Source organism: Chenopodium album, chromosome 27 (genome assembly GCF_948465745.1).
Source record: "Chenopodium album chromosome 27, dcCheAlbu1.1, whole genome shotgun sequence".
Classification (NCBI taxonomy): Eukaryota; Viridiplantae; Streptophyta; class Magnoliopsida; order Caryophyllales; family Amaranthaceae; genus Chenopodium; species Chenopodium album.
This window is the reverse complement of record NC_137860.1, coordinates 1,324,591-1,348,496: the sequence shown is the minus strand read 5'-3', so window position 1 is coordinate 1,348,496 and position 23,906 is coordinate 1,324,591. Positions and strand designations below refer to the sequence as shown.

At 35.0% G+C, this 23,906-nt stretch overlaps 4 protein-coding genes across 6 annotated transcripts; 2 read left to right on the top strand and 2 right to left on the bottom strand.

The window, feature by feature from the left end:
* Window positions 1-863: 863 nt before the first annotated feature.
* LOC145619370 (protein IWS1 homolog 1-like) lies at window positions 864-7,125 on the bottom strand. Its single transcript, XM_081674049.1, has 11 exons — window positions 6,972-7,125; window positions 6,323-6,857; window positions 5,382-5,501; window positions 4,897-5,105; window positions 4,679-4,808; window positions 4,528-4,590; window positions 4,355-4,432; window positions 2,297-2,385; window positions 2,135-2,194; window positions 1,892-2,045; window positions 864-1,549 (listed from the first exon to the last, which is right to left on the bottom strand). The coding sequence occupies exons 1-11, from the start codon at window positions 6,989-6,991 to the stop codon at window positions 1,451-1,453; spliced, it is 1,557 nt and encodes a 518-aa protein (XP_081530175.1). The 5' UTR covers window positions 6,992-7,125; the 3' UTR covers window positions 864-1,450.
* A 1,405-nt stretch (window positions 7,126-8,530) lies between these two features.
* On the top strand, window positions 8,531-14,765 carry LOC145620271 (anamorsin homolog). The gene is made up of 8 exons (XM_081674916.1): window positions 8,531-8,663; window positions 9,018-9,153; window positions 9,731-9,897; window positions 10,009-10,110; window positions 12,307-12,463; window positions 12,577-12,713; window positions 12,897-12,971; window positions 14,485-14,765. The coding sequence occupies exons 2-8, from the start codon at window positions 9,024-9,026 to the stop codon at window positions 14,521-14,523; spliced, it is 807 nt and encodes a 268-aa protein (XP_081531042.1). The 5' UTR covers window positions 8,531-8,663; window positions 9,018-9,023; the 3' UTR covers window positions 14,524-14,765.
* A 417-nt stretch (window positions 14,766-15,182) lies between these two features.
* Window positions 15,183-17,119, bottom strand: LOC145620823 (protein COFACTOR ASSEMBLY OF COMPLEX C SUBUNIT B CCB3, chloroplastic-like). Its single transcript, XM_081675540.1, has 2 exons — window positions 16,917-17,119; window positions 15,183-15,899 (listed from the first exon to the last, which is right to left on the bottom strand). Exons 1-2 carry the CDS (start codon window positions 16,950-16,952, stop codon window positions 15,366-15,368), a joined length of 570 nt encoding a protein of 189 aa, XP_081531666.1. The 5' UTR covers window positions 16,953-17,119; the 3' UTR covers window positions 15,183-15,365.
* A 1,964-nt stretch (window positions 17,120-19,083) lies between these two features.
* LOC145620879 (protein S-acyltransferase 11-like) lies at window positions 19,084-23,545 on the top strand. 3 transcript variants are annotated; one of them, XM_081675600.1, is made up of 6 exons: window positions 19,084-19,230; window positions 19,324-19,424; window positions 19,792-19,818; window positions 21,217-21,439; window positions 22,234-22,532; window positions 22,819-23,545. In XM_081675600.1, exons 1-6 carry the CDS (start codon window positions 19,215-19,217, stop codon window positions 23,296-23,298), a joined length of 1,146 nt encoding a protein of 381 aa, XP_081531726.1. In that variant the 5' UTR covers window positions 19,084-19,214; the 3' UTR covers window positions 23,299-23,545. The 3 variants fall into 3 exon arrangements, with proteins under 3 accessions (XP_081531726.1, XP_081531727.1, XP_081531728.1); XM_081675601.1 differs by lacking the exon at window positions 19,792-19,818; XM_081675602.1 differs by lacking the exon at window positions 19,084-19,230 and having other exon boundaries at window positions 19,332-19,424; window positions 19,796-19,818.
* Window positions 23,546-23,906: the final 361 nt, after the last annotated feature.

Genomic DNA, 23,906 nt, shown 5'->3' with positions numbered 1-23,906 from the left:
TTGAAAAAAGCAAATGAAACTTTCAATTTGGGACTAAAAATAGGCCATAAGAGACAATCATGGGGACGGAGGAAGTACAATAAAAACAACAAAAAGAGATGAAGGGGGTAATTTTACCCTTAAAGTTTTCTAAATAAAAATCTTTAAAAAAAGTATATTTTGGAGACTAATAGGAATCTCTTGACTCTTCCATTCTTCTTTGGTTCTTTCTCCATGCTACAAATTAGTGAATATTAAATGATACATAGTGTGGGGCAAAAGAATTGATGATATGACCAATAAGATTAAATATATTTAAATTATTATACATTGGGTTGTATAATTCAATAATTGTACCTATTAGTGACAAAGAATATTTACTCTTAGAAAAGTTATTCGTTCTTAGTTTCTACCATATTATTAAAGCAACTTGAGCATCTCAAAATTATTATGTATTTTTAATACATTGCATTTATCCAAATATGATAAGTAAGGCCCTATTTGGTTCAAATTTTGGTATTGGATTCTAAGTTGGTTATTACTAAATCCATAAGATGACTAAACCTAATTTAATGGAGCATTTGTATTTAAAAATAATTATTAAAAAAAAAAAAATCTAAATGTGCTCTACTAACCCCCCCACCCCCACCCAAAAAAAAAAAAGGTTAAAGTAATTGAAATTTCCGTCGTTTGACACTAACATTTTGGGACATACTTCGATTGAAGGTAATAACAGTAATTTATGTCATCCTACACCCCTACTCAAACCCCTTGACGTATTACGTTTACTATGCTCATTTTGCGAGTAAAGGGAGCATGTGGCCTGATGATCCATCTACAAACATAACAACACTTTTTAGAATGATGATAAATAAAGACATACGTGGCACATTTTATAACTCACATGTACATTTCTTTTTCAGCTTTTTTTTTTTAATCATTTCCCAATACAAAAAAATTCTGAAGTTTAACAATATTTCAACCTTTTTAGGATAGAAAGCATAATGGTCTACCACTCAAATTTCATTAAATTAGTAAAAAAATAAAATACAGATGGACCCAAGAGGTTGTTCATAGTGTCCAAAATACAGAGGGCGGGGTAAAGGGAGGTAATCTTCTTTTTTTTTACCGCCCGCACGTTGCAGAAGGCAGGAGATGCTGGCAGCAATGTTGCAACAGTAACTAAACTTCAAGAAACTACAGTCAAAGAGAGAACCTCTGATGGTTTGGAAGAAAAAGCTCTGGTACATGGAGGCCAAAGACAAGCATAATTAAGACAACACAACTAGTGCTTCATTCCCAGAGTTGATTTTGGATGAAAGCTGTTCTCAGAGGTAGCAGACACATTCGAAGGTGGACTAGATGTATTCAGCAATTGTGACTCCTGTGCAGCACCCTCACCTTATTGAGCTCATTGGCACCGTCATTTGTGCATGCAAGCTTGTAACACCATGTTATTCAGTCCACAGCATCACAAGTACTTCACCATGCCCCGGCCCTCTACACTGACTTTTGTTGCTTGAAGCTTCTTCTTTTTCATTTGCTTAAGTTGCTGCATCTTCTTGTTCATCTGTCATTAAAGAAATAATTTTGGTTACGACTTAAAACCTTAACACTGTCCTTTTCACGTGAATTTTACTGAGCCCATATGGCTTCTCCAGTTCTTCCCTAATGCCACAAGTGTATACAGAATATGTATAGACAATAATTCTTAAACAGATACCACGCAAAATCAGTTAGCATATCAGAAAATCATCTTGATCTGAACATTCTCCAGAAGGCAGAAGAATTATTTAGTGTCTCTAGAACATTTAACAAGCAAGCTTGCACAAAATAGGCACTAAATTAGGATATTTATACACTGGGATAGGGATACCCTACTGATAAAACAAAGCTCCACAACACAAATTACCTTCAAACGACGTTCATCTACTTGGTGCTGTTTCGCTCGGGCTCTTATCTCATCTGGGTCAATCTTGGATTGAGGACGAATCACAAAGTCCATGGGAGTTGCTTCTGGCCTCGACGCATGTAGCCTAGAAGCAGATGGGCCAACCTTCCGCTCCCTAAAACCGGATTTGAGTTGCAAAATAATATTAGGTTTAAACACATATAGAATAAGAGCATAGAAATTCAAACTTAAAAAAAAACTTACGATGAGAATTCATCAAGATCATCATCTCTAGATTCCATCCCCGAAGCTTTATTTGCTGGCCTGTAAAAGCATTAATATACATGAATAAAGCAAACAAAGTGGAAACTAAATAGCTTGAAGCAAAGGATAAACATCAATCAATATTTTTGGTTCTTAACATACTTCTTGACAGAAGGTCGCCTGAAAACCCTTTCATCCTCAACATTTCTCATATCCTCAAACCTTGTGCTCTTGTTAAAAATCGGACGACTCTGCATGAGTCACATGGGAAGTTAGGAAGCATTTAAATACATGAAAACCAAACTATAAAAGTCACAAAATTATTCAATAACCAGCAGTTGTCTTTCATAAATTCCTGAAGAATCTAAATGAACTCAGCTCACTATGCTGAAGCAAACCCCACATATGTAACAAACTTTGTAAACAGATTCAAAAGTGAATGCCTGTTGTCTATCAGGGATCTAAAGAAGTGGCGATTGGAAAAGTCTATAAAGTGTGCTCCTGTTTATCAGTCCAGAAGAGATGAATTGAAGTGTTGACTCAGCTGAAACCACTCCCACCATAGATGAAGAGTTAATCAATTCACAACATAAAACTTCTTGAAGTCTTTTAACTACCTCTCTTTCACTCCTTCCAAAACAAAAAAAATCTCTCCAATCATTACTGCCACTGGTTGACACAGTGATCAATGGATCATAGACTAAGTTGGCATCATGACTGATAATAATAACAAACAAAAACACTTGAAAGTTACAACACTATGTCACTTTCACAACTCAGCTCCTGTGTACTCCATATAGAATCACAACAAGTAATAGGCAGGGGATCCAAGGGTGGAGATATCACGTTCAGTTCTCAAAAAGTAGTTAAAAAAGTGTGTGTGAGCATATAACTCTTCTCTTCTGCTTACAGAGAAAAAAAAAAAAAAGAGGGGGGGGGGGGGGGGTTGATTTAAACGGAGCAAAGGGCAAAGGGTACTTGAGGGCCTAGGCAACATGACAACGACAAGCACCCTTAGTATTTGTCTGTGTGTGTGTGTTCTCTTTTGCTTGCACAGAGAAAAAAGAGGGGGGGGGGGGGGGGGGGTTGATTTAAACAGAGCAAAGGGCAAAGGGTACTTGAGGGCCTAGGCGCATGACAACAACAAGCGCCCTTAGTATTTGTCTGTCTGTGTGTGAGAGAGAGATAGAGAGCTACTGAGAGAGAGGGGGCTTCAGATATATCAAAGCAAGAGGTCTTTAAGAGAGGAAATAAAAAAATTAACTCAAAGAGGGGCACATAAGCTAGTTGTGAAAGACCTTTAAAAAGGCCTTTTTAACTCACTTTATAAAATGTAAAAATGGTGAAACAATGAAAAGCACAAAACTTCTATACAGTGGTAAGTCGAATGGAAAGAGTAAAATAGTGAAACAGTCTCCAGATCAAAGAAAAAGAAAAGAATAAAACAGATGAGAAGAGCAAGAGTGTGCATTGAAGAGAGCGTGAGTGAAGGTATAAGCCGTATAACTGCAGACAGAGTGAGAGATAAGAGGTCAAAGAGAGAAAAAGATGGAACTCTCCACTTGCCATTGTCGGCTACCAGAGCTATGGTGGCACCGTGGCAGTGATGACCAGAGATGGCTGGCTGGCGTTCTCTGTCATAGCCGGCAAGTTCGAGACCATCAATTGCAATTAAGTCATGAATTTAGGTTTTTCAAATAAGGGCTTTGAAATCGGGCTTCAAATTGATGCAATAATGCAATTAAACCAGAGCTATAGGTTTTACTTACAAGAAATGTTGGTTGTGTTTTCAACATTTTATGTCATATCTACACATTCAACCCAAAAGCGGTCAAAGTGGCATGAGGTGTGCTTCGCTAAATGTGGCTGGGGGCACAGAGAGGTTGATTAGCCTGATTTTGCAGAAGCAAAAAAAATCCCCCCCCCCCCCCCCCCCCCGCTTTGATTCACCTTTACAAACTAAGGCAGATTAAGTCAAAGTTCTGGGTTCCACAGTCTACATGAAATATCGTAATACTTTTGATTTGTACAATGAACCCCAACATAAATAGTGCTGAAGTGCATAGGAATATCTATCAAGCAAAGGGAAAAACATGGATGTAATCTTATCTTAAAAAGGTTGTTTTGTTTTGGTAAAATTCCAAATATATCAGCAGAGGGCAAGGAGAGGAATTGTTCACTGTACTCAAATTAGATTGCCAAACACTAAAATCAACCTACCCATTTATCAACCAAATCCTTGGCAAGTTTCCTATTTGAAGTTGTCTCTTCTTCTGACCTTGATAGAAACATAATGACCTGCACAGAAAATGTCAAATATGATAACTTTGACTTCTGAAACTCCATTATTCAAGACACTATCACTGTCAAATCAGCAAGTTTAAGCTTTAGACCTTTCCAAGTCCGCTCTTCTTCAGTTGTTCTTTTCTATCATGTTGGTCTAAATCAATAGGATACTGAAATACACAAACATTAAGTGAGAATCTATATCAAAATTGAACCAAGAACCTAAAGAAAAGTATGAAAAAGTGCATTGTGTAGTACATCAGTCAAGATCCTCAATATAGCTTCACGTATATTAATGTTTGGCAAACTTCCATCAGGAAGTGGCTCGAGCCAATTTTTTAATAATGTTAAGACCCCATGATCAAGAAATTCAAGTTGGAGTTGTTTCCTACATCATAAAGATTGATGGTGAGAAATAATTCTACTGAACAGTGACGAAGAAGTAACAAAAAGAGGATAGAAAGATAATGTCATACTTGGAAAGAGCCTCAGTCAGAAGTGGTAACTTCCTGAGCTTATTGATGGCTGGTTTCCCTTGTGTATTTAATACAGCATCTTCTTCAGCTACAACTTCAAGTTCAGCCATAAGTGTCTCCACCAACTCTGCAATTTCTGCAGCACTTTTCTCATTCTTCTTCTTCTTCTTACCCGACTTAAACATATCTTCTTCCTCACCCTCCTCTGCCTGCCAAAAATAAAAAGTTAAAAATTAATGCCCAAACCAATAAATTAGTCCTTTGAGAAGCTACATATTGTATTCCAAATTGAATCAGTCTATATTAAAATGATAGTATGTGGGAAAGATAGGGAGAGAAAGGGGTAGGGGTTATTGAAAGTATCTGGTAAAATCATTTGCATCACTTGAATTTAGGGCAAAAATATTTGGATGCCTTCTAGTAATTAATCATGCCGTATTCGCTATATACATGATCCACACAGTGAACACATATCAAGAGCATACCTGAGCAAAACGACTGGGTGAAGCTGCCTCGCGATCACTGACATACCTGTCAGCAGGATCCACACCGGTATCATCAATAAAATTATCATCATCTAGTGTCTTCATACCCTCTTGGTCATCCTATTGATGTCAAAAACACAAATTAATTAACATTTAATGTTTAAACAGGTTTAGTAAGAATGCTTACAGTCAAATCTTTATCAAAACAAACAGTTACATCCAGGTAAAAGTCAAGTGCATCACAGATCCCAAGAATAAACTTCATCTCATATTCTAAAGGAAGCATAATACTCTCATCAACTAAGGGAAGCAAATCAAATCACCAACGAATAAACTTCACAACATTATTGCAATAGAATATGGAGTACAATGGATCAACAGTGTATGTTGGAGAGTAAACTGAAATACCAATACCAATTTCACATAGAAATGACATGGATCTTAGAAACAAGAAAGTTTAAATGAGGACTCAAAACAAGAAAGTTCAAATGAGGACTCAAAACAACTCTCTTCATTTGAACCCCATAAACAATTGCCCAAACATAACTAGTTCTGGAAAGGGCAACAATCTTATCAAAACCAAGATCCCACACTAAGCTAACACACTGAAGTACAGCCGATAACAAACCTTTTATCTTCTCATACTGCCAAAAATAAACAGTTTTCATATGAATACATAAGTCTCTAGCATTCACACATGCAAATCATAACTCTTTCTATCATCTCCACATTAACAAAGTAAAACCAAGTTCCATTTTACTCCAATTTTGATATTAGCAATTGGTAATTTTAAGCACAAATTAAAATGTAGAATCAAGCACAGTTCAATAGAGCATAGACAATAACTTTTAATAGCAGCACCCCACAACCTATCAACAGCTAATAACTCTGCAACACAATAATATGAAAAAACATAAACACTATGAAGTCAAGAATATGACCTCAGAATTACCACCAGCAATGGTATCCCACATCTCCTGCATCTCGGGATCGCCCTCATCGCCACCGCCTTTCTTTCGCCTCAAACTCAATTTCGCCTTACCATGATCCCTCCCACCACCACTACTACCACCACCACTTCCAAATTTATCTCTCCTCAACTTCTTCTCTTTCCTCCTCTTCTCCCCTCCTTCCCTCATCATCCCTTTATCCTTCCTCTTCTTCGACATCATCGACGAAGACGGTTCCTCCTCCTCCTCCTCATCAGGGAAAGACCCATATTCGGGTTCAACCCCATCATCTTCATCAGCAAAATCATTGAACTCAGGAGGCACAGAAGCCTGATCATCACTCTTCTTAATAAGCCGCTTTCGGGTTTTCGCCTTCGGCTCCTGGCTCCAATTCCCATTCCCTTCTTCTTCTTCATCATTGAAATCAGGAATATCGTCGTCCATTGGTGGCAACTGCGGCTGCTCATCGTCTTCCGATTGAATATCATCAAAGTCCATCACCGGCTCTCCATCAACATCACGATATCTGAAAACAATAACCCAAAAACAAAAATCAAAGATTAGAGTTTGAAACCCTAATTCGAGAATTTACAATCGAAAAAAGTAGGAGAAGGGGGGAAAATAGTAGAGAATAACTTACGGATCATCTTCGAACGCCATTGATGAATGGATTGAGTGAAGACTAAGCAGAAATTATGCTTCGATTGGAAAATTGCGAACAAATGAAATCGAATTTTGCAGAATTTTGGAGTTGAAGAAGAAGAAATTGGGGGGTTTGGGTAGATATATAAATAATGTTATTTATTTATTTATGGAAAGTTACGAATTCACAATGAATATGATTTTTTATGTATCTTTGAAACTTCAGCAGTAAAACCCTTTTGGCCTTGTTTGGCAATTGGCTGTTGGCTGTTGGCTGTCGGCTGGTTTGATTGGTTGGTTTGACTGGCTGTTTGTATTGGCTTTTTTGTTGGATGTTTGACTTTTTATTAGTCTAAAAACATGTTTGGTAAAATTGGCTGTTTGATGTTATTAGTAACTTAGGTAGCCAAAAGCTACTCCAAGTAGCTTTTTCATTTTGGCTTAAAAGCCAGCTTTTCAGCTGGCTGAAAAAGCCATTTACCAAACACAAATTTTGGATGTTTGACCAAATGAAAAAGCCAAAAGCCAAAAGCCAAAAGCCAACCAAAAAGCCAATGAAAAGCCATTTACCAAACAAGCCCAAAACCTTGGCAATTTGGTCCTTGTTTTGTTGCAATTAGAAATTACAATTTTTGGAAAGTTTTTTATTTATAGAAAGTTATTTTCCTTAATAAAATTCTAAGATGTTTAAATGTGTTTTGTAGATATTAAAAAAGTCATAGAACATGGAAATTTTAGTGACTTATAGAGATTTAGGTCACTTAAGTCCTATATTATATAAGAATTTCAATATCGTTTCATTTACATTTTTGGGTTAATCATACGTCTAAAAAAAACCATAGCACAACTTTAATTCCTAGGATTTTAAAGTGTCCATGGGAAGCTAATCCAACTAAGCAATGTCTAATCATATCTACCAAACATAGCTTAGTATAGGGAAGTTTGTATTGGTTGTGGGATCAAATCCCACTAGAGGCACTTTGGGGTGGAGATTCCCTTACCCTTTCCTCCCACTTTCAAAGTGCGCAACCTACTAATCCGGGGCAGGAGGACTTGTGAGAAGCTTCAGCCTACCAACAAAAAAAAAAAAAAAAAAAAATAAATACCTATCATACTCATACTCCTAACATTTTTTTCATATTTCTTTTACATTTGGTTCAAGTTCAACTTAGGACCGGTTCACATTTACTTAATTTCAGTTCAGTTCAGCTCCAATTAGTTCAGTTCAGTTCATACACCCACACCATGTAGCCACTCGTAATTGGTTATTTGGTCAAGGGTAACAGAGGTTACTCGATCAATGTTATAGGGGTTACTCGTCTGTGTTATAAGAGTTACTCAGTCAGTATAAACAGGGGTTATTCGGTCAGTGCTATGGGGGTTATTTTGTTTTTATAAACTAGATATACGATGTGACTAACCACACACAAGACAGACTATTTTTTTTTCTTCTTCCTTAATTTGCCTTATTTTTTTTTTTATTATTATTATTAATATATTACTATAGATTTTAATTTTAGAAAAGAAGATTGTAAAATTTTGAAACCGCCAAACTTAAATATCTATATGAGTATATTTTTGGCATTGAGAAGTAGGAGAACTAAGTGTAGTTCTCCTAAAACTCCCCATTTCACACCGAACTTAGGGTTTCTACAATTCTTGCTGGTCTTCAAAATCTCGATTTATCACGGTAATCATCTTCTTTTGTTTTTGAATTCCTCTTTCATTAAGTCATACTCAAACAACTTATCCTTTAATCCTTGTTATAGATTTTCGTTCTTCAAATTTTACTTCATTTCTTGCCGAATTTGTTCATTTTTCAATTAATGTCGAATTAAACCCTAAGATTTTGCAATTTGAAAAAATATTGATTTGATTATTGTAAATTTTGCAGGATAAAATGGCAATTCTTGTTATAGATTTTCGTTCTTCAAATTTTACTTCATTTCTTGCCGAATAATTGTTCAATTTTCAATTAATGTTGAATTAAACCCTACGATTTTGCAATTTGAAATAAACGATTGGATTTTTGTTTAATTTGCAGGATAAGATGGCAATTCTTGCAATTACCGATGATGTGATCTTGCCCCTTAGTACCGTATCCAGTTCGAAGAATGAGCTTAAGCTCGAAGGATCAGTTCTCGATAATACTTTTATCATCACTCTCGCTTCGTCTCTAAGTAATTTCCTTTAAACTATTTTTTGTGTGAAGAACTGATCTTTGTTGTGTATGCAAAATTATTTTTAATATGTAATTTTGCTATTTTTCAATACAGAATTATAAGCCAATCTATTTTTTTCGATGTATTAGTTTGTCTTATTGATATTCGTTATTGTTTAGCAGTTTAGGAAATGGGGGATCATGCTAATAGAGGGTTTCTAGGGTTTGTGTTATTGGCGTTGGGAAGGTTTGATGTAATTGGGAAATTATAACCGCATTATTGTCTTGTTGGGACTTTTTCTTGATGTAAAACGATTATCTTGGTTTAGAATTAGAATGGGAGTCTCCTATTCAGTTTCTTCATTGCCTTCATTTAGTGGTAATGAGACATTGCTGACTTGCTGTAAGGTGGGTGCTTTTTTGCTCTGAATTTCAAATTAATGTATCCATCATTATCTGTTTGCTGTGATTTGTCTGATGTTGAATATGCGGTGCAATGTTCCCGATAGCATTATCCTTGTACATCTTCTGTAGAAAACCCCTCATTTAGTGCACACCATTTTTCTATCAGTTTTATAATGGCATGAACTTATTAGGTACACTGCCTTTGGAATCGTCATCTATGGATATTGTTATTGGTGTCTCCAAAACACGAGACTTTCCTGCTGCTCCTATGCTTGCCGAATTGTTTAGAGTTCTGAAGCCAGATGGAAGAATTCTTATTTGTCTGTCCGAACTTGCTGGTGATCTACCTTCAGACAATGTAATATCAAATTATTTTGGAATTGTTTGATTGATGAAAATATTGATAGTTTTTGACTTTACATGTGTTCACCTGTCCATTGGACTCTGATAGATATCTATGAATCTGCAGATTCTATCTTCTCTGGAGCGGAAGATACTTGTAGCAGGATTCTTGGAACCAGAAGCTAGCCAACAGCAACCGGACGCTTTTTCAGGAGTTCAAACTATCCAAGTTAGTTGCATGTCATTAGTGTTAATTCTCATAGCATATGCAGTAATCTTCAATTTATTCTGAAAGTCTTTATAAGAGTTTCTCTGTAAGGTCTGTTTGAATTTTGGTTCAACAAAATAAATCAAAGTCCGTCTAGAATGTGGTGATATAGAAGTGGTCACATGTACTATTGTATTCAAGAGATGGGAATACAAAGCATGCTTCTCTGCAATAAGCTTGACCGCCTGTCTCTAACTTGTTCATGCAGGGGTTGGATTTGGGGGTTAGCATAAGCTATTTCAAAATTTTATTGTAGTTTCAAGGTGCATCAACATGTTATGCATCTTTGGACTGGTGATTGGATTAGATTTAGTTTTAAAAATATTTTTATGGAGCAAGGAGATGTTTCAAGAATTCTTGTGTTTGCACTTTTTATCATCATATTTTATAGTTACTATTACGCTTGACTGTTTATTGGGATCGATATTGTTTGTGGAGCTCCATTTATTTCTTGATTGCTGCACGAGCATAATTATATTTATGCCACTTTTCTTGAATAAGAGACTGTTAAGGTTTTTTCATTTCACAGTTCTTTCTCAAAAACTTTGTATATGTATGACTAGAAGAAGTAGCTTGAATTGGCATTGTGAAAGCTTCCTTTCTCACATCGTATTGCTAATTTTTAGGCTCTACTAAACTGCTCTCATCTAGTCATAATTGTTTAGCTCTGAACTACTTATGTGATTCTCAGTTCTCACTGCATTGTCTGTCGAAATATGAATCTATTTTAGTGTTAGAATTTCATATGCTATTGATTGGGAATCAATTATGCCATGTTTCTATTATGATCAAAATTTATTCCAAACTCTTTTAGGTTTCTTTATGACCATCAAGACCCCTTTGTTTTTGCTGTTCCCCCCCCCCCCCCCCCCCTTTTTTTTTCATAGAATTATTTATTACATCTTCATCTTTAAGCTAGGATGCTTAGTAAGTAGACCTTTCTAGATTATTTGGTATTCTCTCCATTTTAGTGGGTGGCACTTGTTATTATATACTCCTTACATCCCAAATTACTTGCCCATTTTCCCTTTTTTTTTCTTTTCTTTTCATTTCCTTAATAAGAAAGCTAAAAATGACAATGAACGTAACTTGTTACATATGGATAGCAAACAATGTTTTGACCTAAACATGCTTTGAATTAAGTGGATTTGTCAGCTTTGATCAATCACATAATCTAAGAATTCGTGACCACTTTGATTAAGCATCAAGATTAAGGCTATGCTTAGTTCACCTTTTTTAAGTACCTTATTGCTTATTTCAAATAAAATAAAACAAGTTCAGATCAAATGTTATCATTTTATGTGCAATTTTTTTATTGCTATCAATCGTAAATCTGATAAGACCCCACTTGATTTATTTTTACCTTACGGATTAGTGTACATAAAGTCAAAGTTTAGTCAAATTAGGCAATCAAATCAGTTTAGTTCAGATGAGAAAAAATAAGCTTAGATCACATTAGAAAAAAAAATAAGAACTAAACATAGCCTAACAAGATTCATTTACCAGTTGTCCTAATATTATCTTATTAATTGTGATGGAACTCTTGGATCATGTAGCCAACCGTACTTATGGGATTAAGGCTTTGATTGATTGATTGAATTGTGATGGAACTTTGAAATTTTGAATAGGCCTTTGATTAAGCATGAATAAAAATGTCATTGTTTTAGAAAAAAATTATAATTGTCTGGTAGTTCTTTATGAATGCTTACAATTTTGTAGTACGAACTTATTGGAATTATATGGTTAGTAGCAAACTTCGTCAATATGAGTGATGTGAAAGCATAGGAGTAAAAAGAGTTAAACAGTTACTTTTGTTGATTACTTATGATGACAGTGTCTCTCTTGATTTGCCTATTTCTATGGAAAGGACTGCAACTTGCCAGTATTTTGTGCTCTTATCTCTCTCTCTCTCTGAGATTAGTGATGTTATTATGGGTTATTTAATTTTGCCGTCATGGTTCATCTGGCCTTGTGGAGTCTAGAAAAAATAGGTTTGTCAGACATAGATAAGAATTACGGAACGAGGACAATTTATCCTTGAAACAAGATGTGATTGCTTTTTTCCACTGTTTACGCAGGATTTGTTTTTTTTGTTTTTTTTTTCTTTTTTTTTTTAATTTATTTGATAAAAAATTGAGAAGTGTACCTCTATTGCAGGTTAAAGCCAAGAAGCCATCTTGGAAAATTGGATCATCTTTTTCCCTCAAAGCCTCGAAAGGTTTACCCAAGGTTCAAATTGATGATGATATGGATCTGATTGATGAGGACACTCTCTTAACTGAGGAGGACTTGAAGAAACCACAACTTCCTGCTGGTAAGATCTTGGGAAAATAAGGATGTTCCTCACTCCTCCTCACCCTCCTCTCCTTTTGTCCTGGGAATTTGCTCTCCAATATATATGCATGATGATCCAAGTTATCATTACAGTTGAGGATTGTGAAGTTGGAAGCACAAGGAAAGCCTGCAAGAACTGTTCATGTGGTAGGGCTGAGGAAGAGCAGAAAGTTGCAAAATTGGGGCTAACAATGGAACAGCTGGATAATCCTCAGTCTGCATGTGGAAGTGTATGTGTTGTAGCATCATATTTACGTGTGGTATCTTAATTCAGAGTATTTTGACTTTTGAAGATGGTTATGCATGTTTCGTTATGGTTTTAAATTGATGTCGAATCACCTATATTGCTTGTTTGCTCATTATTGGTTGTCATCCTATCTGAAACTCTCCTGTTGGGCTTCCTAAAATTACAGTGTGGACTAGGAGATGCTTTTAGGTGCAGCACATGCCCATACAAAGGTCTTCCGGCGTTTAAACTTGGGGATAAGGTACACCTTTCTCTTTCTTACCTTAATGCTTTACTCATTTATATAATTGTTATTACTGCTTTTCCTGCCTTTGTTCTACTGAAGTCGCTATCCATCGATCTATATATATGAGCATTTGGGCAATTTAAGGTACGGAGTATCAAAGAGTGGGTGGAAAGCTGAGAACTTTTGCGGAAGTTAGACTTTTATTATTTTTATCGTACTAAACTATTTCCAATGGGTTTGTGGAGGTTCTTACCTAGAGTATGGGAGTGAGATAGGGGCTTTATGTCAGCTATATCCGATTGATGTTTTTAGTCTTAACCCTACAATTCTTAGCATCTAGCCCAAGTTTTATTATATTCTCCCAATGAATGACAAGTAAATAATATTTTGGGAATATTAAGCTACTGAACACTTGCACCAATTAGGTGTCCAGTTGTGCAGTGACTGGTTTGTCCTTTTTTTAAATTTTATAGTAGGCACCTTACACTTTTCTAATGTTTTATTTTTTCAATTGTGGAAGCCAGTTAAAGATCTTGTAACAATATTACTGCGGAGAAAATATTGGATGTTAGCCTTGTCATCTAGCTACTCATAAAGTTGTTTGAGAGAGCTCTAGCTTTGGACTGTTGTCAATCTTGTCATTGCTTTTAGCCTCCAACTATAGGTTCAGTTATGCTGAGTTATAGCTCAAGTTCTCTGTTAGGTATTAAATGGACTTAGAACTTGGGTAGCGAACTTTCTCCATGCAAAAAAGAGCTGGAATTTTGCCAAAAATCTGGATCATTATATATCCTGAGATACCCTCAGTTTTGGCTTCCATCAGTGTCTTTGTAGACTAGTAGTTAATGTCACTATACTTAAGTAGCTTACTCAATTACTATTAGTTTCTATATAATTTTTGGACATGACACCTCTGTTACTGTATCCTTGTAAGAGTTGTAATGTACTTTGCATTTGTTTGCTAAAAAGGAAATGGATGGAAAGGAAAGGGAAATGAAATAAGTAGCTTTCCTACACTATTTATTATTGAAGACCTCATGTTATAGTCATACTTTCTTTCCTCCTAAATCAGTGGAATTTGGATCGAAGGAAAGTCGATAACATAAAGTCCCTCTATTGCTTAACTAAGGAATATATGCAAATAGTGCAAAGGAATATTAGATTTCTCCCTATCTTTTCCTTTCCCTTCCCTTTCGCTAGTTATTATTTAATAAAACATTAATTGACTGTCTTGTTTATTTAAAATCAAAATGGTAGAGCTTCTGATGCAGTTTGGTGAAGCCAAGTATATTCTTTATAATCCAGTTTGATTATTTCTGTAATTGTTTTTTTTTTTTCCTAAATGGTGCATCTTCCAATGCATAAACCCCTGTGAGGTGGAATCCAATATTCACGCAGATTTCAGCTTTATAGATGCTTGTCTAGATAATTTTATCTCTCTCAAAACTATTAAGTTTCAGTGTTTGATTATGAATTTATTCTTTGAGACTTATATAATGTATCTGTGCTTGATTGTTCAATGTTGCAGGTTTCTTTGGCGAGTAGTTTCCTTGATGCAGATATCTAAACTGGAGCAGGATTCATTTATATTTTTTGAGAGCACCGTGTTTGTTTTGAGGGTCATGATCGTGCAATGTTTAGAATTAGAAATGTAACTATTTTTTCAAGGATACTATAGTTTTCCTAAATTTTGACATAATCTTCGTATGTAATATGTGAACTCGTTGAACTAGAAAGAAGTATAGTCATGGTCTTCTGTGATGTAATCTGTTTTGATAAGAAATCATCTATGCCTCCATTGGCCATCTAGTCTCGAGCTTTCTGTTTTCCATTACAGGCAACATCTGCATTTCATTGTAAATTTCTGCAGTTGCAAGAAGTTTAATAAGAAATCCTATATTATGGTGATAGTAGACTAGCAGATAACTGGTAATGCGCAGGATGTCAATTGACACAATTTATCTTATTTGGAGATTATGCGAAATTCTTGACTAATTTCCTGTGGGACAATACTTTTTTTTTTTTTTTGACAATCACCTGTGAGACAATCTTGCAGTAGGTATAATGAGCCAAAATCTTGCTCTCTAAATAATAAGCCACACTTTAATAGTTGTCTACTTGTCTTTAAGAAATTTAATCAAAATATTCTGTCAAAGATAAAATGAGAATTTTTTTTTAACATGATATGAAAGTTGGCTTTCTGTTTATTTTGTGTTGATTGTTGAATGGAGTACTCTGTATTAATCTTTGATTGCTGTCATGAATATACATTACAATACCGTTGCTCATCATGCGCCTAACCAAAAAAGAAGTCGAGTTTCCAAAAATTTGTAAATACACAAATTGTTAAAAATTATGAACCAAAAAATTATAATATAGGCACCAAAGTAGCCTAATGATCATCTACTCTTACATCTGCTGAGAAAGGAGGACCAGAAGTCCTTGAGGTCCTACTAATATCTCATTTAAGAAACTAAGTAATCCAAACCAAACCACAGGTGTTACATCCACCCCGCCAAGGGGTGGAATCACTTTGCGCGTAGGAACTAGAATTGGCTCTGTAGGTGCATAAGCAAGAACATATGGGAACTTACCCACTGGAAGTCTTGGATACCATGACATGACTATCCTTAGGATGAAAAGGAAGGAAAATGCTGAGAGAAAAGGTCCTATAAATGGAATGACAGCCTTTGCTGTGGCTGCATCCAACTCCATTAACAGTAGATTGTGCTTCAGCTCATTGAAGATATGTGCTGTTTCGAGCATACTGATGTTGTTAGTTGTAGCAAGAGCAAACATATCAGATATTGGTTGAGAGTTGGGTATTCCTTGATGCGAGATTTCAGTGACCGTTTGAGCAGAAACTCCCAAGACACACCGGGGACTAAGTGTTATTTGTGGGCTGTGATCTAGGTTTCTTCTCGTGGGACTCCTGCATCTTTTCTGCATAGATACAACAGATGGGGGCATAAGCATCTACAGAATGACAAACATTAAGAACAAGGACATTCTGAATTCACAGTGCAGTGTAATTATATAGTTGTCAAAGCAATCATACTACTAGTAGATGATTTGTCAACGGTTTCATAGATGAAACTACGATATATAGGATCAGCCAATTCCCTTTAAGACGACTGTAATCCTATTTATTATCATTTTGTCAGACGACTTTCCAAGAACTCATTAGTAATCAGAAATGGACTTCAGATCCCTTCCAAAGTTCTGAGACCTGAAGATTGACTTGACTGACCGACTTGACAGGAGCAAGTACCGGCATTCTATTAGCTTTATCTTGATGGCTGTCTCCGGTCTAGAGGGGTTTAAGCTGTTTCACAAGATCCTAGTGACTAATACTGACATATCTCTGTATCATCCCATCTGATGATCTTAGTGCAAGGATTATATTACAATTTCGACTATTTGTTTGACACTGTAACTTGTAGTCAGAATAAACAACAGAGAATTCACGAAATATTCGAAATATCACAAGAACACGCGCAGCAAAATAAGCAGTGAACAGCATCATCAACATATGCACAATTCTCTGATTGACACTGTCCTGATGATCTAAACATGCCAATCTTCAGGTCTACTTTGGACTACAACAGTTTGATAACCAAATTAACTGCAACAATTACCATTTTTCTCATTGCTGGTTATGCTACTAGTACACGAATTCGTTATGCAAAACGCAAAGATAATCAAATACACAAATAACACAATGCATCTACGATTTTGAGTACTGCTCAGTACTTGGCACAGTAATACATAATCATTTCTTTAATCTATGGGCTCATCTCAATTCTCAAAATACATGACTAAGGAAACTAAGAAAGGGGAGATTAGTGATCATAACAAGTGATTAATTTGTAGTAATTATATTTATATATGGAGTAATTTACTGCAAAAAAAAAAAAAAAAAAAAAAAAAAAAAAAAAAGAAAGATATAAGAGCACTTACAAGCAAAAGGGGGTAAGGTTTGCAAAGGGTTGCCATCAAACACCGTAAGCAAACCAATGAACTGAAAATTGAAAAAAATGAGGATAAAAATTAAACTCTGCTTACAATTTTGATATACACTAAAATCTGAAATGAAGTTTGAGGTTGCAGAGAGAGAGGGTGAAGGAGATGGGATTCAGGTATGGATAAGACTCCTATTGCATTTTTTTTTTTTTTTTTTTTTTTGAAGGATGATATTTTTTCTGTTTTTTAGTCGACACGTTTTGACTTTTTTACTATGCACATAGCATACTCATGCTTCCCTATTTAGTGATTTATACCTAATAAAAAAAATAATCACACGAGATCTTATTATGTTCGTCACTTTATATATTATCAAAATATAAACTATTTATAATTTTTGCTTACTATAACTAATGATACGGAGTATTAATAGTTGAATTCGTGTACTCACAAACGTGACTAAAGAAACATTTCAACCAAAGAGAAACAGATGAAGTATAATCTAAGGTATTCCTTTTTTTTTTTTTTTTTTTTTTTTTTTTTTTTTTTGAGATAAATTCCCTAATAAATTCACTTGATATTTTTTTTTGAAAGAAATAAATTCACTTGATATTAATTAAAGTTAAATTATTTTAATTATTAATTCAGTATTATATTATGCTTCAAATATTGGTTTTTTATTAATTAAAATCAAATTTTCCTGATTTAAACTTAATTTATTGGATGAGAGATAGATATCAATAATCAAACAATATACAAAAAGACACACTAGCAATGACACATGTCATCTCCTGGTGTGTCCTTAGTCAGTTTTTTTTTTTTTTTTTTTTTTTTTTTTTTTTTAAAGAAATTATTGATTACCACTGAACATACAGTGATACTCCCTTCTTTTTTTTTTTTAAATATGCATCACTTTGACAATTGCACTATTCACATACCATGGTTGACTTAATTTTTTCGCCTCTAAAAAATGAATAAATGTTATCATATTATATATCATTAGATTCGTCATGATGTCTAGTTTCATAATATAATTTTGTTACAATTTTTACTAATACACAATTAAAAATATTTATGGTCAAAGTAGCGTCTCGGCAAATGTGCTGGTCAAACTGATGCATATAAAAAAAAACAGAGGGAGTACTATATATGCATATATTGTTATTATATATTAATTCAGTTGTACTAAATTTATGCATATATAGTACCACTGAAAATTCAACGGTACTATATAAGCTTTCAGTGGAACAATTAGCATGTATTGTGGTCCTCCATCACGTGAGACAATCTGACCAAAAAATAGGTAGGGTCCACATAAAGAGCTCTCTCTTCCTATCCTCTCCTTTTTTCTCTTTACCATGTGTTTTTAAAATATTTTAATCATTGTTATGTACAGTATTAAGAAATACATAACATGTCTCTATTACTACTTCCTCGAGAAATGGGTAAATATACTAGACAAAATTTGCCAAATTGAGAAATGAGAATATGAGAAAGCCAGTTAAAAACTACCACATGTCCCTTATAAAGTACAAAGTACATACAAAATGAATATTTGCTTTTTTTAAAATTAGGAAGTGAGACATATGCCAACTTTTAAGTGGTTTTCTCATTCTCATTCTAGCAATTCCCTAGACTAGGATATTACAAAACATAATGTTTGTACTATCAAAAGTTAAGTGACCTACATCAGCGATCCAATTTGGCGCACAATTTAAATCTAGGTAGATGTGATGGATAATCCAATTATAAAATTGATTGAGGAGAAAATGAATATCTTGTAAAGAGACTCCTTAAATGTCTTTTTATTAAGCTGATTACTACCTCCAATTTGAATGTTATGAATGATTGAATGCCCCACATATAAGAGCTCATAGGACTCCTCTGTGAAGTACCTTTTGCTATGAATGTTCTGGTATTGCCAAGAATAAGATTGAATGCATAACTCATAATAATGGCTTCGCTAGTATCTCTAATTTGATTTGTTGAAAGCGAACGGTCGAAATTCAATTCAAAGGAAGCATAGTAGAATGAGTTCAAGTATTTTTTTTCTTTTTTTGAGGGTGAATGAGTTCAAGTATTTGTAAAATAGTTTAATTGATTCATTTTTTTTTTACTTGTAACATGAGTAATGCATATTAATTAATTAATTAATTAATTATAAAGTATATTACTATTATTAGTTATTGAAAAACCTTGACTTTCTAAAATTCTTCATTCCTTTCCTTTCCTTTCCATGGCTGTGTGGAGGTGGTCTCTGTCTTAACTCTCAACACACCAACTTCCTCCGCCGCCATGGCCGCCGTCAACGGTGAGCTCACTTTCTCTCTCCTCCTTCTTCTTCTTCTTCTCCATCTCACTTTCTCTCTCTTCTTCTGAGTTTCTCTGTCATTTGCTTTTGCAGTGCAACGTTCTTCTTCTCCTCCTCCTCCTCTCGAAGAATCCAACAATGGCTTCCTCTCTCAATCACTTGCATCTTCTGCTCCTCCCTCTTCTCAAACTCCGGTAATTTCCTCTTTTTTTTTTGTTTCTTCATAATTATCAATTTTTTAGGTTGAATTTTACTAGGAAATCGAGTTTTTGACTTCTAAATTATGGTATTTTGAAGCATTTTTAACTGATTATATGGTTGATTTTTGGATGGTTGACCTAATTGAAGTTGGAATTAACCTTGTTTTTGATTTCAATGGATTATGTCATTCTATTTATGTAATTAAAGCAATTTAATTTGCATTGAAGTTGCTTTGATTTGAATTTTTCACTGATTGACTTGAGTATAAGTAGATGAATTATTTTTACGAAAATGTTTGAATTAATTGGATATTTTTCTGTTTTGTGTGATTGTTCTTAATGAATGATTGATGCTGGAAAGAAAGATCGAAATCCTACTGTGATCAAGGTATTCCACATCTTCAAATATTTGTATCAATGACTTGATCAATTTAAACTTGCTGATAACCTCATACCTTTTAATTTCATTGATCCTCGAATATTGATTCTCGAGAATCAATGGATATCGAAAGTCTCCTGATTTTTCTACTCCAACTGCATATGCATTTGTGTTCAATTGGCAATGGTGCTAACTTGCTAAGTACTAGGCTGTAGGAATGTCAAAAAGTAAAGTGCTCTAATACTTTCTTTATATTGTTATGGTTTCGTTTTTGTAATTTTTGAATTGTTCTATCACAAAAGAAAAGAAAAAAGAAAGAGGAGGATTTTTATCATAATTGTATATCATTATTTTTTGGCTTCATGGATATGGGGCTTTATAAAACATGGTTTATATGTCAGAACGAGAGGTTTAAGTTAAAAATCTTTCATGTTTGTTTTTGACTTTGATTTCAATCTGGCAACACCTGCAATTTTGACAAAGAGTTGCTTAATCGTTGGGTTTATTCTGCTATAGCCAGCCCCAAAGCTATGTGCTTCTAGTTCTATCTTGTGATGCCAATTTATTCTCTTCAAGTTATTGGATCCATATCATTCTAGGTTTGAGTTTGATTAGTTATGGAAAATGTTGTTTTTTGCCCTCTTTCCCCAAATTACCTTTTTTTTGCAATGAATTCCGTCATCTTTTCCTGAGAATAAAACCAATACAGATTGTATAGGAATTGGTTTTGTTTGAGTAGTATAAATGATTCATAAAGAGGGGCGGGTTATCAGGTATGAAATAAGGCTGTAGAGTTGTAATCTGAAGGCTTAAGTTGAAATGATTGTTGTTATATTGTACTAATTGGATGTTCTTGTAGCATGGAATTGAATTTAATGTCATGTGTAGAACTTAGAACAAAGTTACACTGTGTCTTTGGAGTTGCTAATGTGGTGTAGCAGGGAGACTGGTTAAAATTGTGTTGGTTCCTGGACAAATGAGTTATTTAGTGACATACTTTTAGCTGCAGTAGTAGGCGTAAAGGGTCCTGCCTTAATTAGAAAATTGACAATCTGTGTCATGGTTTTCGTTTGGCATATGCTGGCCAGAACGCATATCTGGAAGATTGCTTTACACACAGATCAACCAGATAGATATTATTGCCTTATGGCAGGATGCCCCTTCTTACTTGATTACTTCTACCTCATTGATGCTGAATTGTGCTCCAACTTAGGAAACACAGTAAGGGCCTCTTATAAATTGCTATCTGATCCCGTGTTTGGCTTGTTCATGTCCAAGATACAACATTACATGTAGGCTGGTGTTGCTTGTTGAATGTGTCTTATATGTGCAACTGTTGTACAATATCAGAAATCTTATTCTAAATCAAGGCACTTCGTAAAATCCTGTATTGCCTCAACTTTTCAGGAGCAGTACCCACCTTCCATGGAACATGATTATGAATCGATATGCTGGGGATGTGGATTGCGACTTATTCTCCCATCAAATGCACCAGTTTTTAAGTGTGGTTGGTGTGGGGCCATTACCAAACAAAATGAAAGCAGACGCGAAGGCAAAAAATTGCGGTGGAGACGTTTACGTGATCGTTGCTTTGTTTCTATCCTCCTTGTATTTGTGTCATTTGTTATATGTAAGCCTCATGCCCCTTTTTACAAACCTATTTTATTTTTTTTCTTTTCGTGTTGCTCATAGGATCATTTCTGCTCTTTATAGTTTCTCAATCTTGTAGTCTAGATTCTAGCCTATGTAAGTATATAGCCCAACACAAGAAAGGCAGTTCACTGCTTTACATTGTTTTCCATGGTGCTGTGCTGGCTTTGCTTCGTTGTCAGATTGGATTGCATGTAGGATTGTAGGACTTCTCATTTCTCCTTGGGCTGCGTTTCCATTGGAGATTTCAGCTCTCTTGTAGCTAAGCAGTTGACTATTGTCAATGTGTTTGCTTACCTGCAATTTCAATGGCTTTGATTTCGACAATTTAGCTAAAATTCGATTATTGTCCTTTTTATTTTACCTTTTAGTATGTATGATGAACTAGCCTAAGGGGAGGAATAGTCTAGGCAATTATAACTAATATATAATATTAAGTTAGAGGTAGCTTGAGCAACAAGTAGAGGGGAGTTGGTCTATAGATAAAGGAGTTTAGCAATAGGGAAACTATGTTGAAAATTGTTATTTATCATGATTAGCTTTAAGATCTGGGTTTTGAATTTTTGATCTCCTAAGTGCTGATTTTGTATTGTTAAAACAACCATTTATCAATTTTTCCCCAAATTCTCTTCCTTGTTTCTACAAATCTGACTTTCCAGCCTTTAACAGTATCTTTTCTTGCAAATGATTCTTATGGATCTTATTGAAATGATCTCTCTAATCTATGCTTTGATCACTAGTGACTCTGTTTCACTGTCTTCTATGGATATGTAGGTGGTGGTTTGTGGGCAGTATACCCAGTTGTATTTTCAGTGAGCTTACTTTGTGGCGTATTCCACAGTATGGTCACTTTCCTATTGTCTGTGTCTACTGTTTCTATGTTTGGCATGGCAGCCTTCACTGATGCCGGCACTCCTTCACCAGTTGTGTGGGGTAGCTATCCAGCTGTGAGGAAAGATGAATTACAGGACTATACTTTCTGCCAGTACTGCTCTAAGCCAAAATCACCTAGAGCTCATCATTGCAGTTCGTGTGGGTCTTGTGTATTGGACATGGATCATCACTGCCCATTTGTAAGTTAGCAAGGTCTTTATTTCTTTTGAAAGTTGGTTTATATTCTTGTTTTGTGTACATAATTTTTTTCATGTCTACTTGTACTAGTTGTCTGGCTAGAGAGTAGCTCTGGTTGTCTGATAACATTATCATGCTTCATTTCATGGCTAAAATGCTCTTACACCCAAACAGTGAAGTTTGTTGGACTCTTAGCTTAAAAGTTTCCCTGCTTGTGAATACATGGAATCAGACAATCCTACCTTTGGATGCTTTAACTAAGATGATCAATTTCATTACTTTTTGCAGATTGGAAACTGTGTTGGTGCAGGAAATCATCGTTATTTCATCGGCTTTCTAATTATAGCTGTTATTAGTGTAGCATATGCCGCCATCATGTCTGCTTATGCAATCCTCCATGTATTACCATCTTTGGGTGAGGGATCTTTTCAGGAGATGCATGGAGTCAACAGCAACATTGCATTCATTGGCATCCTAAAAGACATATTTATTGCATTTGTGACTTCTGCTGTGTTCTTTTCGCCAAGAGGGCTGGTTCTTCTATATCTCTTTGTAGCTAGTATTTCTGTGGGGATAGGCTTAACTGTGCTTTTATGGCAACAACTATATTTCATCTACGAGGGAAGAACATATTTAACTAGCTTAAGTTCACAGGATGATGCAGAACGGGACTGCAGAAACCTGTACCGATTTTTTGGTTTCCCACATTCCTTTTCCCTATATTTGCGTGTTTGTTGTAATTCTAAGAAAATTCACAGAAAGTTGTGATTTTCCCCCCAATTTCATCCCACTGAAGAGTTTGGTCGAGTATATCCGTCATGTATGAGTTTTGCTTGTTAGATAGATAGGAAACAACCTTTGTGTGGTTATTTCAGGGATCATCTTCGGAGGCATTGGGGGTGATACTGTTATAGTGTTGTTGATTAGTGTTGTAAAATAGTAATTCATTGAAGATCTCATTAACACAGATATAGCTTTAATCTCTATTATTGTCTTACTATTTTTTTGATGAACTTGTTTCAGTTGTTTTATATTCAAGAGTTTTAGCACCAAGCCCTTCCTTTCATCTTTGATTGTGAGTTTGTGACATTGTGAACAGGATCCTCAAAAGTCAAAATCATAGTTAGTCTTGGAAGAAAGAGTTCAAATTTATCTTTTTTCCTCTATTTCACAATCTCTCATTAATATAAGAGGGATTTTTCTATGTGGCTAACCACATCGTGTGGCCAAGTAACCCCTAATCGATTAACCCCTCGAGTAACCCCTGAATGAACCCATCAAGGAACCCTTAATCGAGTAACCTCTGACCAAACCCTAAATGAAAGTTCTATTCTCCTAATAATTCTTGTTCCTAAAGTTCTTGTTTAATCAATACA